General features: G+C 34.1%; 2 protein-coding genes across 6 annotated transcripts in view; one reads left to right on the forward strand and one right to left on the reverse strand.

Moving 5' to 3' along the window:
• LOC144450435 (protein transport protein Sec61 subunit beta-like) overlaps window positions 1-16,247 on the forward strand; it is a 296,273-nt gene that overhangs the window by 61,825 nt on the left and 218,201 nt on the right. The window lies entirely within an intron of this gene.
• Window positions 1-16,247, reverse strand: part of LOC144451065 (carbamoyl-phosphate synthase [ammonia], mitochondrial-like) — a 45,457-nt gene that overhangs the window by 22,414 nt on the left and 6,796 nt on the right. For 4 of the 5 annotated variants that reach the window (XM_078141827.1, XM_078141828.1, XM_078141825.1 and 1 more), the window contains exons 2-9: window positions 5,081-5,245; window positions 4,310-4,419; window positions 3,803-3,947; window positions 2,902-3,048; window positions 1,820-1,912; window positions 1,169-1,258; window positions 697-825; window positions 255-361 (exon numbers count right to left, since the gene is read on the reverse strand). In XM_078141827.1, coding sequence (XP_077997953.1) covers window positions 255-361; window positions 697-825; window positions 1,169-1,258; window positions 1,820-1,912; window positions 2,902-3,048; window positions 3,803-3,947; window positions 4,310-4,419; window positions 5,081-5,197 — 938 coding nt within the window. In that variant the 5' untranslated portion in view covers window positions 5,198-5,245. Of the gene's footprint in view, window positions 1-254; window positions 362-696; window positions 826-1,168; window positions 1,259-1,819; window positions 1,913-2,747; window positions 2,781-2,901; window positions 3,049-3,802; window positions 3,948-4,309; window positions 4,420-5,080; window positions 5,246-16,247 lie in introns of those variants that run through there. The other variant, XM_078141829.1, reaches the window with a different exon arrangement.

Consider the following 16,247-nt stretch of genomic DNA (forward strand, 5'->3'; position numbering starts at 1 on the left):
GATATACAAGAACAAACTTCCAAGAATTTCTTAGAACCTTGTGTGCATTTGACAATGCTTCTGGAGAATACTGACACTTGCTGCTCACAGAGCAGACACCCCTGTTCTGCAGAGCTAAGACAAGAACAAGATGGCAGACACTACTTTAGCTTTTCTGCTACATTTTCAAAACAATAAGATATCTAGATTTTTTGGTTTTCTGTCTCAGTTTGTATAAATTCACTTTCGTAAAACAGAAAGATATTATAACTTACCTGTTTCCCATTGGAAGTTTGTAACATTTGGCACCAGCAGCCAATGCTACCAGTTGATTGCCCATACAAATTCCAAACACAGGTTCAGGTCTGTTACTCTCCAAAACCTTACAAAACACAATAAAGGTAAGCTTAATCTCATTTTGACAAACAAACAGACAGACACATAGACAGACAGACAGACAGACAGACAGACAGACAGACAGACAAACAGACAGACAGACAGAGACAGACAGACAGACAGACATGAGGATGGAACAGGCACAAAAAAAGAAAGTGACAGAAAAAATATATTGCTTAGAGTGAATACACCAAACTGTAAGTTATTATCTTTGACAAATGCATTAATTTATGAACGTCTTCTGAGACATCCGACAAAGTTAACCTCAACACTCGTTGATATATCACAATATCAAATCAAATCAAGCTTATTTTTTGTTACCTTAGCTACGTTCTGTATAGCTTCTTTGGCCAATGTTGGATCTCCAGGACCATTGGATATAAACAATCCATCGTATTCATCCTGAGTAAAATTATAATTCCATGGTACAAGGTGCACCTCTGCATTTTGCTGGAAAATAATAAATCAAAAGAAAAAAATTGCTGATATCATGAATAGGTAAAAATACATATTTGTCATATTAATGTGAGCTGCTAGAAATTTGTCCAAAATTTTCCATGGCACCTATGTAGTAAACAATTCTATATATAGCTGTAAAGTCACCACAGCAAATGTACAGCAAACATTTAGGAATTGATCGAGAAAGCCACCATTGCTATACTGTGCATCAAACACTTCTAAATTAATCAACAAAGTTACACCTTGAGTAATCCTGAAATTTTAATTATAAAAATAGTCATTCAGAAATTACATGGAGTGAAAATGTTGACAAGTATTTTATGATCTTTCCTACCTTGACAAGACTTCTGATAATATTATGTTTTATACCACAGTCTATTGCTATTATCTTGTATCGGTTACCCTTCCCAAAAACTTTCACCTCCTGTAACAACGAAAGAAAATTCAGTTTTTAGTGTTGCATTTTGAAAATAAAATGGTTGCCATTAAGTAATAAGTCAAGAAGCTGAACAGTATACATTTGATAGTCAATGAAGCCCATTGGTGCAAAACTCTCCAAAGCTCCTATGCAACCATACCTGTAAGTATTGCTGCAAACATTAGAGGCCACCATACATGTACTTGATTCCTTATCTCACAATTTTGAGATCTAAACAATGTTTTATGACTTTGTTGTTTACACTCTAGACATTTAGGGTTTACTTGCTTTACACTGTACAATAATAGCACCACATACTGGGCTCACAATCAAACACATTTTGAAACTCTAAAACATAAACTTGATATGAACGGCAACAAATTGATTGTGGCACACAGTGAAACCACTATACATTTAGTGTTACATGTTTGTTGTACTGCAATTTCATCATTTGTCTGTACTCCAGTAACCATTCACTAAAACTGTGGTCAAAGGAGTGTAAGCAATGATGAATCCTAGCACGCTATACTGCTGCATAATAGTAAAATATCTAAACACTATATTTACATCAGTAGACACTTCTGCAATTAGATTTCTCAAGTTAGGATCTTCAAATTCGACAGGCTGGTCTTCAAACTCAATCTTTCCTAGCACTGTTCCCTGTGAAATAAGGAAGACAGAAAAAATGAGATAATTAAACCCCGTAGTAATGACAGCAGAGAAAGATTAACAATAATGCAGGGAACCATTGAATCTCAATTACTGTTTTACATACTAGGTATATGTCCTTCAATATCCTGTCATCTCTTGTGTTAACATTCTGGAAACAATACTAAACAATGCTGGAATGTCTTCGAGTATATTACCAATGTCATTTACCTTGTCCCTTACACCCATACACCTTATACCAAAATGTCACTTACCTCATCTCTTAATTACCACCCATACACCTTATCACTGTTGCTTACATTGTCTCTTACCACCCATACATCTTACCAATGTCACTTACCTTCAAGTTGTCTCTTAATTACAGCTTATCACTGTTACCACCCATACACCTTACCACTTTCACTTACCATTGTCCCTTACCCAACATACAACTTACAACTGCTGCTTACCACCCATACACCTTACCACTATTGCTTACCTTGTCTCATTATTTTAGTTAACATTCTGGTATCAATACCATAGAGTACTGGGATATCTTCTACATACCTACTGGGTATGTCACCGACAACTAATACCACTGGCACTTACTATTGTACCTTACCATCCATACAACTGCTGCTTACCATTTATACACCTTACCACTATTGCTTACCTTGTCTCATCATTTTAGTTAACATTCTGTTATCAATACCGTAGAGTGCTGGGCCATCTTCTACATACCTACTGGGTATGTCACCGGCAACTAATACCACTGGCACTTACCATTGTACCTTACCATCCATACAACTGCTGCTTACCATTCATACACCTTACCATTATTGCTTACCTTGTCTCTTATTATTTTAGTTAACATTCTAGTATCAATACCGTAGAGTGCTGGGATATCTTCTACATACCTACTGGGTATGTCACCGACAACTAATACCACTGGCACTTACTATTGTACCTTACCATCCATACACCTTACCACTATTACTTACCTTGTCTCTTATTATTTTAGTTAACATTCTAGTATCAATACCATAGAGTGCTGGGATATCTTCTTCTACCAACCATTCAGACAATGACTTCACTGAATTCCAATGACTATGTTCATGGGAGTAGTCTTGAACAAGTAAACCAGAAACCTGCCAACAAAATGTCATCCAAATTATAATTTTTGTGTGATTGTAATTAATTAATCAATTACTATCAATTAAAATTTATCTCAAAATTAGAATTAGAAATTATAGTATCCAATACAACCCATATAACTGTTACACCAAAGTAAAGCATTTTCTCTATGTGCTACACTCGTGAATAGCATTCATTTTACAATGACTAACACTGAAGTAAAGCACTTTCTCTATGTGCTACCCTCAGTTTATAGCATTCATTTTACAATGACTAACACTGAAGTAAAGCACTTTCTCTATGTGCTACACTCATTTATAGAATTCATATCAAGTGTAAAAGTATACTGTTTCAATTGGTTTATTTACAAGCCTAGCATGTGGCCTTTCTAATGTGGTCAATTAACAAATGAAACAGTATACTTTTACACTTGATATGAATGGTATAAACGATTGTGGTGCATACAGAAAACGCTTTACTTTGGTGTTATGGGTTGTACTTGATATGGATGCTATAAATGATTGTAGTACATACAGAAAACACTTTACTTTGGTGTAACTGTTATGGGTTGTATCGGATACTATAAACGATTTTTGTACATACAGAAAATGCTTTACTTTGGTATTATGGGTTGTAACACTAACCAGGAATGTGGTAAAAGTGTGGTACTATCAAAGTTCCAGCCTCGCATTATTTCTAAGGGCTTCAATAGGTCTAGAACTATCACTTTTTAAGGACACTATCTGTTGCGGTCAAAGGTCACATTACCTGAATCTTTTCAGACTCCATGTTAAGGGTTAGTCCATACTCATCTTTGACCTTGGTGTCAGGGACACCATAGTTACCAACTATAGGGTAGGTCAAGGTCAAGATTTGACCCCTGTAACTAGGGTCAGTTAGAGATTCCGGATATCTGGGAAACAGACAAAAAAAAAGGTTAATATTTTATTTTATTTTTAGCTTTTTGTTGACAATTAAGAACTCATGATGATGATGTCAAAGTCTCGGAGTAAGAACTTTTCAAGATACTAGGCAGACAGAGTAAAAGATTCCAGATCAACTGAGATTGGGATGGAAAAAAGACAAGAGATAGACTGACAGCGATAAGTATGCAGACAGACATACATACTTGAGAGGCGGATAATGCAGTCTGATTAAATGAACAAACAATGATGAGACAAAACAAGCAGGCAGGCAGACAGACAGACAGACAGACAGATGGACAGGCAGATAGACAGACAGACAAACAAAGATTGATACAAAACCAACACTTACCCTGTAAGACCTGTATTAAAGACGACTTCACCAGGACTAGATCTCTGCTTACCAAATGAATAACCAGTGAAATGTTGGCCATCCTCTAAAACTAATGTGGCTGTCCTTGGCTGTTGGCAAACACAAAAACAAATGTTGGGATATTCTAGAAGACAATTTTGTATGACGTATGTGGGTATATAAGCGACATTAAACTGAACCTTGAGTTTTTTGGGGGACCTCATATTTTGAACTGTGATGAGTCTCTGGGAATCACTGCTCTCAGACTCTAGTGAAATAACTTTTTCTATTCATCACATAAAAAACCTATAATCACAACATATTTACAATAGTACTCAACATTCAATCTGAAATAATATTGAAAAGCGAAGGTCACAGGACAAAATTGGAAGATAACTCAGAGGGAATGTCTCAATCAAATGATTTAGTAAATTTGAATTTGAACTTCGTACAGTGTACGTGTCAAACGTAACGGTATGTAACCTGATTAGGTAAATTTTAATGAACTTGAACATGGAAAATGACTCTTGAAAAAGTTTTAGTTCTTCAAGTACATGTACATGTATGAACGGTTTACAGCTGTCACCATAAAAAGTGAGACACCAAGTAAGTGTATTACACACAATATACTGTTCAGAAAACGCCCAAAAGATTTCCAAAGAACATTGTTTTTGTACATGCAGGAGCAATAATGTGATCAAGTTACAAAATGTATATGGTAATGCCATTTGGGCCTGATGGGTCATCAGCGTACAATTTCTGTAAACTTACCTTTTTTAAAAGATCACTGGCAGTGCTTGATGAGACTTGTCGTATTCGTGCATTTAAAAGGTTTGTGATATGTTTCTGTTTGAGTAGAACAGAAGGTGCTCGTAAAAGTTGCAACATTGTGTCCAATTGTATTAGCTATCAATCCATGTAGTGACAACAAGTGAACTGCAAAGAAAGAAAAGTTGAAACATTTTGGTTAATGTGTATCACAATGTTACAAATTATTGACACATTTTGGTTGATATGTATCACACTGTTACATTTTTATGAATATTGGAACACTGTCCAATTTTATAAGAAATCAATCTGTGACACAGCCTGAACTGCAAATAAACATATGTTGAAATATTACGGTTAGTACATGTATGTATAATACCGTTGATTGAATGTGTAATACCATTGATTGTTTTAAGAAAAGTTTAAAAACGCATCTTTTCCGCAAAGCTTTTAATTGTCTTTTAAGATGTATCAAGTGTTGTTTTAGTGTCAAGTGCTTTTTCTTTTTTTTAGATTTGTGAACCGTTTAGAGCATTTTATGGATTTACGGTATAGAAAAATAAATATTATTATTATTATTATGTGTCATGATTTTACAACTTTCGTAAAAATTGTAACACTGTATCCAAATGTATCAAAATACAAAATGTATCATGATAAAGTTTGCGCTGTATACAAATAAAAGTAGAAACATCTTCAAGTTGGTTAATACATAGTGTTGGCACTTGTTAAACTAGAATGGTGTAAAAACGCTTCATTATTATAAACGGAACGGAATATTTACTAGAATAAAAGATCCAGGCTTTCCTTCTGCTTACATGTATATAACAAAGCAAATCGAGTGATTACATGTACATACTAAAGCAGACCAATGGCTGGCCCTTTCAGACTACACATATGCATTCATAGTTAAAATTGAAATTTTATTATTTCATACATATTTTGCATATACCGATGTTCAAAAATCCATATAAACAATACTTTAAATTATTAATGTATATTGCTTATGAACAGTAGATCCATTTTACAAAATAGCAAAAAAAAAATCATATTGCAATTTCATTACAAATTAATACACGAATGATACATAAATGCATATACCAATATTGCCACTTTTACTGTTTGCCTGCATACATAATATTAATATTCAAATTTACAACAACAAAAATCTTTCTATTGTAAATAAAATTTTAATTGATGTATATATGGAAATGAACAGGATATTTATAAGGATATTTATTGAAAATGAGGTACGATTCCAGGATCATGACATTTCCATGTGCAAAAATACTCTACCCAATGAGTGAAAATCACTTACAATTGTATATATAACACCTCCTACAACGGTACATCAAAATTTACCAAGTCCAAAGAACGATGCAAAGATCTGGCACATTCAGTTGCCATAGAAACAATGGTTAAGATGTCTTAATTCAAATGCTTATTAACTAGAACATCCCAACGACAAAATACTCTACCTGATGATGGTAAATAACCACTTGAAAACACCCCCAGATCAAAATGCACCAACCCCAAAGAATGATGCAGCGATATGGCACATTCAGTTTCCATGGAAACAATGATTAGGGAGTCTTAATTTCATTGATTTTATCTGATTTTGATGCATGTCTGTCTTTCTTATTGAGACAAATATTGACCAATTGTCAAGCTACGTGCAGTTAGTGAACCATATACATTCAGACTCCAAGACATTAACAAATACGCCTACGGTGTCTTAAGGTGTACATTCCCTATACGATTTGACACGAACAAACACTAACAAAGCTAATAACTTGATTTTGATCAGAAATACCTGTTTGACGGATGAGTATTCTGGTTATTAATAATGAAATCAATTTACAGATTGAGACACATTTGCCAGTTTTCTTTTAATAGAAACAATACCACACCGTAAAACAGATATCCATACCTCAATCTTCAAAATAATCATTTTTAAACATATGTATTTATAAATGTACAGTTTAAGAAATGTTTACTAATTATTCACAAAACATGGTACCACAGCAATATACTGTACCGGTAGATATCCATAAATATGAACATCAAAACTTCAAAATTGTAAAATTTAAATTTTGTCGGATCACGGTTGTACAATGAATATTCATGACTTATGACTGCTCACTCCCTTCAGTGTAAAACATCTCTCATGAATATTCATTGTTCAACCATCGAATACATTATATCTGCTGATTCCCATGATGCAATGTTCCACACAAAGATACTAAAAAGGCACAAGATCAAATTGGTGTTTATCTGAAATCACAAGTAATTGTAGGTGGTGATGTAAAATCCTGAAATGACACTGAAGAACCTACACGTAGTTTATGAAAATGACTCTATATCCTAGACTGGCATTCCTTTTTATTTTTTACAAACCAAACACCATGTACTTGACTTAACCTATTTCAGAAAAGGAAAAAGGATACAAAGCAACTGGGAAAACACAGCCCCATGGTATCATAAGATATGTAAAGAGGAGAGGGGGAAGCAAGGAATAAGAGGAAAAAAGAAGAGAGAAATGAAAGGAGGAGAGGAGAGGGAGAGAAGAAGACAGCTGAGGAAGAGAGGAAAGGAGGGGAGAGAGAAAAGAGGGAAAAGCAGAGGAGAGCATGGAAAGAGCACGGAATACATAATTGTATATTGTACCATATCTAGGTATTCTTTTAAATTTTGCTAATATGTTGAATATATATACATGTATTACAGTGAAAATATGGAGTGGACATCAAAATTACTGTAAGCATTTTTACAGAATAAAGAATGCAGATGAAAAAATAGCCCATGCAACAACCCTAAATGTAAGGACACCGAGTATTCCTTTAAAATCTAACATTCACACCTCCATTTACAATGCTGTCAATGTATGAATTCCTCATCAAAATCACTTTAACCAACGGTACTTAGTAGGTGTATCTGGCCACTTTTATCATTTCTGTAGTGTCTTCACAAGGAATCAATAATCCATTTACAAAATAAGGTAGCCCTCATAAAAATTGATCAGACTTGTAGATTGCAATTAACGTCATGAAAAGGCCTTCTTTTTGAAATGCAATAAAATTGAATACGTGTTTGGACTACATGTACATGTATGGTAGTTACAATTCTACAAGTACATGTATGCAAAATGTATGTACTGTAATACATGTAGCATTTTAAATACATGTAATGCTAGGTCAAACAAGAAAGATTTGACTTATTCTCATGTGCAGCACACGGAGTAGTCCTGCTTGCTGTTGCAGACCGAGAAAGTTCGTACTAAATTCTGACAATGTTCTATTTCCTTCTCCATCCTACAAAGAGCTACATACAGGATTGAACCTGAGCTTGCCGGAAATGCTGATAACTAAAGAATTTATACTCCCAGTGGTCAAATATTATTAGCAAGAAATCGACTAATTACACAATTATTATCTCTTTGACTATAGAAGTCCCTGCTTGGATGATCAAAATCTGAAATTTTCATAATTTAAAAAACTGGGTTGAAACGTCCAGCTCCCTAAACCATGTACACACATGCTCAGTGGCATATCCAATATGGCAGCGGATGTACACTCTGTACATACATGTATGTTAAGTTGGGAGCATAAAAAAATTGCGATAAATTCCTATATCAAGATACTATTCTCAGCAATACAAATTCTTAAGTTCCTGCAACATCTTGTTATTTTACAAAAAGATATTCACAGACATTTATCAGTAAAAGATGTGTTATTTCATTTCAGTAAAAGCTGTGAAAACCATACATTTTAGTTGTCAAAACATTTTATCTTTCAGATATTAAAAGGTTTCTTTCTGAAACAAGCTAATAATGTATCATTTGATAACAATGATACACATGTATGATGATTGCTGATGGCCTAAAAGCCTCCAGAGTCTAATGACAAATAGATTGATTCAGAGAAGACAGTCACGTCATGGTTACAGAGAAAACTGTCTCATTATGGATACAGAGAAGATAGTATCATCATGGCTAGAGACAGGTAGTCTCATCATTGTTACAGAAAAGATACTCTCATGATGGTTAGAGAACTTGAAGACAGTCTGGTCATTGCTACAGAGAAGACAGTTGTCATGGTAACAGAGAAGACTCTCGTCATGGTAACAGAAAAGAAAGTCATGACATTATCAGCTGTGTAATCTTCCTACATATACATGTACATAGTACAAGCACATCTCTTCACTATTTTATTGAAAGCAGCATTTTAAAGAAATATCAGTCCTATCTTCTATAAATCTTTTGTGAAAACACAGCTCCAAAACTAGAAACTAATATTACTCAGGTTTTGGTGACGTCAATGTGCAATATTTTGACATTATTCTGCCAGGTTTGAATGTCATCAGTCATTTCATTGTTATCAGTGGTCAAAATCTTCACGTTACAACTACGGAAAACCACACAATGTCACATGCACATGCTCAATTAAAATGAACTTTGTTTCATTAATGCAAAAACCGTCTTCCCCTAAACGAACGTTAACAATATATACATATATACATGTATGGTGACTGTAAACCATGGTGAAAATTGTAGCAATGCAATGTACACTGTGAACACATTAAAATACTAACTGGAAACCTAGTAATGTACATGTATGTTACATTAGCAGTAATTTTTACTAAACTTACCAACATCTCAGTAGTACATACATGTACATACAGAATCTTTTATTATTGAAGGTGCGAAAGTTTTCGAAGTTTGTTTTAAGTGTGAAAATGAAATTCAGCTATGCATTCAGGTCAGACCCCCCCTAAATGAGCAAAGTTCATTTACATGTACTTCAGCTTGTGTGACACTGTGCGATTGTCTCTTACAAATTCAGTTTGTACATGCAGTAAAAACGCTTGATTCTATGGTACTCCTATATTCGGTGTTCACATACATTTGTACTAATTATGAGAATGGAATGTATGTGGACAGGAGTACAATGTATATGGACACACCTGCTTGTGACCAGTTTGAAGCCATTGATTGATTCCCTAGTACTCCCATATCGGTGTACATGTACATGTACATTGTACATGTAAGAATAGCATGATATACAATTTAGAATTTGAAATATATCGACACACCTGCTTGTGATGAAGTTTGAATATACACCTGGTCTGCTCACTAGATATGTTTCTTACTTCGTCTTCAAGTGGTGATTTGAATACAGATTACTGATGCCTACATATGAGTTACAAAGCCTGGTCATTGGTTTTGAGTGGTGTCGAGTAATCAATTCCCATGACTACACGTGGGCATACATGTACGTTGTCATAGACTATACTTTGAAAGGGCTGAGTAATTCAACGAGTAGATGTATATACATGATCATGTTGTTGTACACGCCATTCTTTGAAAGGTTCGAGTAATTCTCACAAATAAATATATGTACAATGTATACATGTCATACATGCCTTGTGTTTGACGGTATGAATAATTCTCACGAATAATTACACGCTGTGACTGTCATACATGCCTTCATTTTTAAAGGTCCAAATGATTCTCATATCAGAATATGTTCGGTTGTCATACACGTTATGATTTTACAAGGATCGGGTAATTCTTTTGTCCTTTTTTTCTAACATTAACTTTAGGAGCGCTTGCGAATAGTTACATTTCAATGTTTTTATATACAAGTACATTTGGATGTGGCAATTAAATACCTGAATCTGAACACGAATAAGTATACGTTGTCATACATTATGATTTTGAAAGGTATGAGTAGAATTCTTACAAATAAGTATACGTTGTCATACAGTCTGTCATTTTGAAAGGTACGATAATCAATTCTCACAAATAAGTTTTGTCACATTGTCATATGTGCCATCATTTTGAAAGGTATGAGTAGAATTCTTACAAATAAGTATATACGTTGTCATACAGTCTGTCATTTTACATGGTCTGGATTATTCTCACGAATAAGTACTATGCATTGTCATACAGTGTACAAACATTTTTGTACATTGTCAGTCATATGTGCCATGATTTTGAAAGGTATGAGTACATGTAATTCTTGATATGATGAGCAGAACAGAACTCCATGACATTCGAGTGCAAGTTTGGCATACTCAGAGTATTTGCACAAGTGCTTGCAGTGTTTTCTGCACCCGTACTTTCACGAGCATAGTGAGTGAAAGTGCAGCAGAAAACACTGCAAGCACAAGTGCAAATATCCTTGAGTACCCATATCGGAAATCACATGACATGGGTTTCTGTTATTACATATTATGTTTACAAATGTATCTGAAACAACAAATTTCTATAAAAATCATAAAAATTATACAGTGTGATCATGTGATTTCATGTGTAGCGAAAGATCGCATTCTCATTTGTGTATCATTTGCATGCAGGTATGTAATAATGTTTTCGGTATAACACTGCAGTGAAAATACCAGTATGCGTATACACCAGTGCAAGTAATCTATGGTACATATCGAATGATAATTATCATGATATACATTATTTTGAAAAGTATGACACTACTAGTAATTCTACTGGTATACAATGTCACATGTACTCTGTGATTTTCTACGAATAATTCTCATGATTAACTCAGTACATATTATGCATAAGGTGCATGTAATTCCCACAAGTACAATGTAGGTACAATACAATTATCCTATAGTGACACCATGATTTTGAACATGGTACAAGTAATTAATACTTTATATCACATACTCCATGATACGAATAATTCTCACAAGTAATTTTATGTTTCATGTACATCATTCACGCCATGCTTTTGAAAGGTATATACAATTCCTACAAGTGTATGTAACTAGAAGACATTATACATTAACTTGTCATTTTTACACTTCATGATTTTGAATATGGTGTAAGAGAAACTCACAAGTAATTATACGTTACATTGCATACAATGATTTTGTGCAGTACGAGTAATTTTCAATTGTACGGAAGTATGCGTTATCGTACACTTTGGTTTTGAAATGTTCACGTTTATGTAATTCTTACAATATATACTTGTTATATGATTTTGAATATATGAGAAATACTCACAAGTACAATTCCCACGAGTAGGTATGCATTGACATGCAATCCATATACGGATCTTCTAAGTACACATATGTTCACTTGTGTAGAAGAGTCTGATTGAAATCTTATTAGGAGAGCTGCCTGCCTTCAATATATACTCATTTCCTGCAATGTTTTACGATTCCTTTCTCTGCTTCACTCACAAATTGGCAAAGATTGGCTTTTCAAAGAATGTGAAAATTGACGGGAACAGTGGTAGAGTGCATTATACAGTAGGGGTGGTTGAGTTGCGTGTACGATGATCAGCTGTCAATCAAATATTTCTCTGTTTCAGGGTTACGGTAAATAAAGAAGGAAAACTCCTGAAATCTATACTTCCGTTATATTGAGTCTTTTTAAAAAAAAAAAAAGAACATCCATTTTATATGCATATATTAAATCTATTGTCAAACCTAAATGTCACTTTCTAGGCACTCGGCAAAAGACGATGAGATCGGGTAAATTTACATGATTTTTAAACGTGTGAAGTCACTATTTTTCCTTTAAATAAGGTCTTCGATTGCAACCCTAAAATAGGAGAAAATCTAAAGGTTTTGATACATTTTGATATTTTCTCCCAATTCTTCAAACACAAGTCACTAATGATGCAATTCAAAGACACTTACATGAATTCAAGTTTTCCTACGGTTTCAAAACAGAAGAAAATTGGTAAAAAAATATGAAATAATCCAAATCCTGTTAATTTTTTGCTCTACAATTTTAGGAAAATAAAGATCCAATCACCTGAAGTCAACAAAATAATTTAGAATTACAAAATCTTGGAATCAATTCACAAAGTAACAATTCTATGATTCAAGTCTCACATATAATTGGAAAGTGAATGTGACAAAATTCCTAAGAAAAGTAAAAACTTTTTCTTCAAACAATTTTGGTGAGAAAGTACCACAATTTTAGTATCAATTCAATAATAAGTAATGATTCAACAATTATATTCTTAAAAATAACCTTTTAGACAATATTTCAGTATATTTATCAAATAGGCCATTTCCTTTTTACTGCATATTTCAGAATTTGGAACATATTTTTTTACAAGATGTCATCAAATTGTGTACACTGCTAACTAATAAAATAAAATAAATTGTGTTTGCGTAAGAACACAAAATACATAAAACTTCTTTTTTTTGACAGAAAGACATTCATCAAAATTTTTTCAATATTTGCATCTCCGATATCATGATACATAAATCAGCCTTAAATGTATTTAATGTGGGTATTTCATTTCCAGTAAGATAGTAAGAATGTCATTGTTGAAATGTTCACTAGATGAGTATAAAAAAAAGCTTGAATCATTCCTTGACGCACAATTTATTCCTGTTTGAAACCACTTATGACAATCCACTAACGTTACTAAGCTTTATTAACCTTCCTCTCATCCGTGATGACTTACTCAAATATACTTTTAAATTCATCAGATACACATGATTTCAGCAAGCGTTATTAGTTTGGCAAAAACTCAATCAACTTCCGTCATACATAACTACAAGTATATACCAAAAAGTCCATGATGAACTCGATAAGTGAATCACCTTTACACCACACTACATCATGTAGATGCAAGCCAATTTAAACTGTATCATGTATTTGCACTGAAAATACAGAATTCATTTCAACACATACCAAGAATTTAATGATTCAAATAAACTGAATGCAAATATGGTAGGCATGTAGAAACATCAAGTGACACACATGCACATTAAGTAATTCCGAATGAAAGTGATGAACAGATAGACTGACAATATCAGACACAAACTAGTCAGCTCGTAAGCCTGTCATAGCCAGCCCGTCAGCCTGCAAGCTTGCCACAGCGTGACAGACAGAAACTGAGAAAGACAGACAGACAGACAGACGAACAGATACAGTCAGCCTGCAAGCAAGACAGTCAGACAGACAGACAGACAGACAGACGTTATGATCTGAGATGCATTCTATCATTGGAATAAAGGGAATATTGGTACTTAAAAGATAATAATATTCACTTGGACTTGAAGCCATAATTTGACACCATCCTACTGCAGTAATATTATATCATGGTATGCATACAATGTACATGTATTGTATTAAATAGTACAAGGCTAATTCGCTGACCTGTTTTCAAGATATTTCATTTCAAAGACTCAATTCCATAGTTAAAGTGAATATTAGATTGATTTGTTTGCATTTGTACAAAACAACTACCGTCATCACAATTGTTCAGTTGTTCTCAAGCATATTATTATCTATTGATTGGCAATTGTATCACAATCTACAACTTGCATTAAATTGAAGCCTAAGGGAAGGCAGAGATAAACCTCGGGCGAAGCAAGCCTCGGTGGAAATCATACGGCTAATCAAATATTAATACAACGGAAATCCTATTTTGTATTCCTGATGACATTGAGTGAATGAAATACAAATTCGTTAAGAAAACCAAACGACAACTTCCAAGTGGTGGCTCATCAATATCACAAAGCTTTTAGCAAGGTGAGGACATACATTTTGTGTATAATTAATAACGCTGGAAATTGAAAGTGGATGATTCTGAAAATAAATCATGTCCTTTGATTAATAAACATCTATAGATGTACACGTGTATTTATTTATGTATGTATGTATGTATGTGTATGTGTGTGTGTGTGTGTGTGTGTATGTAGTTTACGTACGTACATGTACCTATGGTATGTACATATGGAGATATGCATGTACATTGTATGCATGCATGCATGTACATGTATGTATACGTACATACGTACATACATACGTACGTACGTACTTACGTACGTACGTACGTACGTACGTACGTACGTACGTACATATGTACATTGTATGTACATGTATGTATGTAGATATGTATGTATGTATGTATGTATGTGTGACATGGCAAGGCATAGTACAGAGAAGAGGCATATCTGTGACATCTGTGGAAAGCAGTTTATCAGAAAAGAAGATGTGACTCGTCATAAACGTATTCATTCCGTGCCAAAAGATGGTGTAGTGTGTTTAGAATGTGGTAAAACATTTAAGTATAGAAAGAGTTTGAAGTGTCACATGAAATGTCATTCAGGGGAACATCCGTGCTCACAAAAAGCAAATATATTGAAAGGTAAAATGAGGACACGTGTACCACGAAAAAACTGTGTGTGTCCTGTGTGTGACAAGACTTTAAGTAAAACAAGCCTAGAATATCATCTTTTGACTCATTCTACTGATCGACCATTTCGATGTGAGCAATGTGAAAAAGCATTCAGATGTAAGTTGCAGCTGGATAATCACGTAAAAAGGATTCATGGTAAAGAGAGGCCATTCCAGTGTGAAAAATGTGGCAAAACATTTCCACTGATAGAAGCACTTAAACAACATCAGAAGTTAGAAACTCAAGGGTCAATATATCAGTGTGAATACTGCGGCAAGACTATGAAATATAAATGGATCTTAGTAGATCATCTGCGTATGCATAGAAATGAAAAACCATTAAAGTGTAAATATTGTAATAAAGTATTTCACTTGAGGACAAGTTGGCATAGACACGTCAAGCATTTGCATGAGTTTGAAAGTAACATCGTTTGTTGCAACAAGTGTGGGAAATCTTACCGAAGTAAACAGCTCTTGAAAGAACACATGGATAGGGTCCATTGTCAAGAAGTTTTCCCTTGCATGGTGTGTGGGAATATATTCAAGTCAAAGAAATATCACAAGAGTCATATGAAAATTCATAAGTGATACAAAGACATGGTTTGCATGTTTTGCTGTGACTATGGTTATTTCCACGCTAGAGTTATTTTAGCTGAAAATGCACAAATTTTTTCCATTCATGTAATGTATGTAAAGCCACTAATATGCTGTAAACCTGAATAGTCGATTTTCTTGTACCAAGATGCTTATCATTCTGATTATTGAACTCATTTTTGCCCTTCGGAAAAAGTTTTAAAACTTTCATGCCTTCAATGATAACAGTTTACTACTGAGATGTTGATAAGTTGATTAAAAGTACTCCTGATGTGATATTAGCATACAGTGGGTTTCTGGTTTGTAGTTTAATGTGCTTACCATGTTACATAGACTGTAAGATACATTGTGACGTTTCACCCTCACTGGCCTCTCACACGACGTGGTAGAGGTTTACCGATGTGTGAG

The sequence above is a fragment of the Glandiceps talaboti genome, chromosome 20 (genome assembly GCF_964340395.1).
Source record: "Glandiceps talaboti chromosome 20, keGlaTala1.1, whole genome shotgun sequence".
Lineage (NCBI taxonomy): Eukaryota > Metazoa > Hemichordata > Enteropneusta > Spengelidae > Glandiceps > Glandiceps talaboti.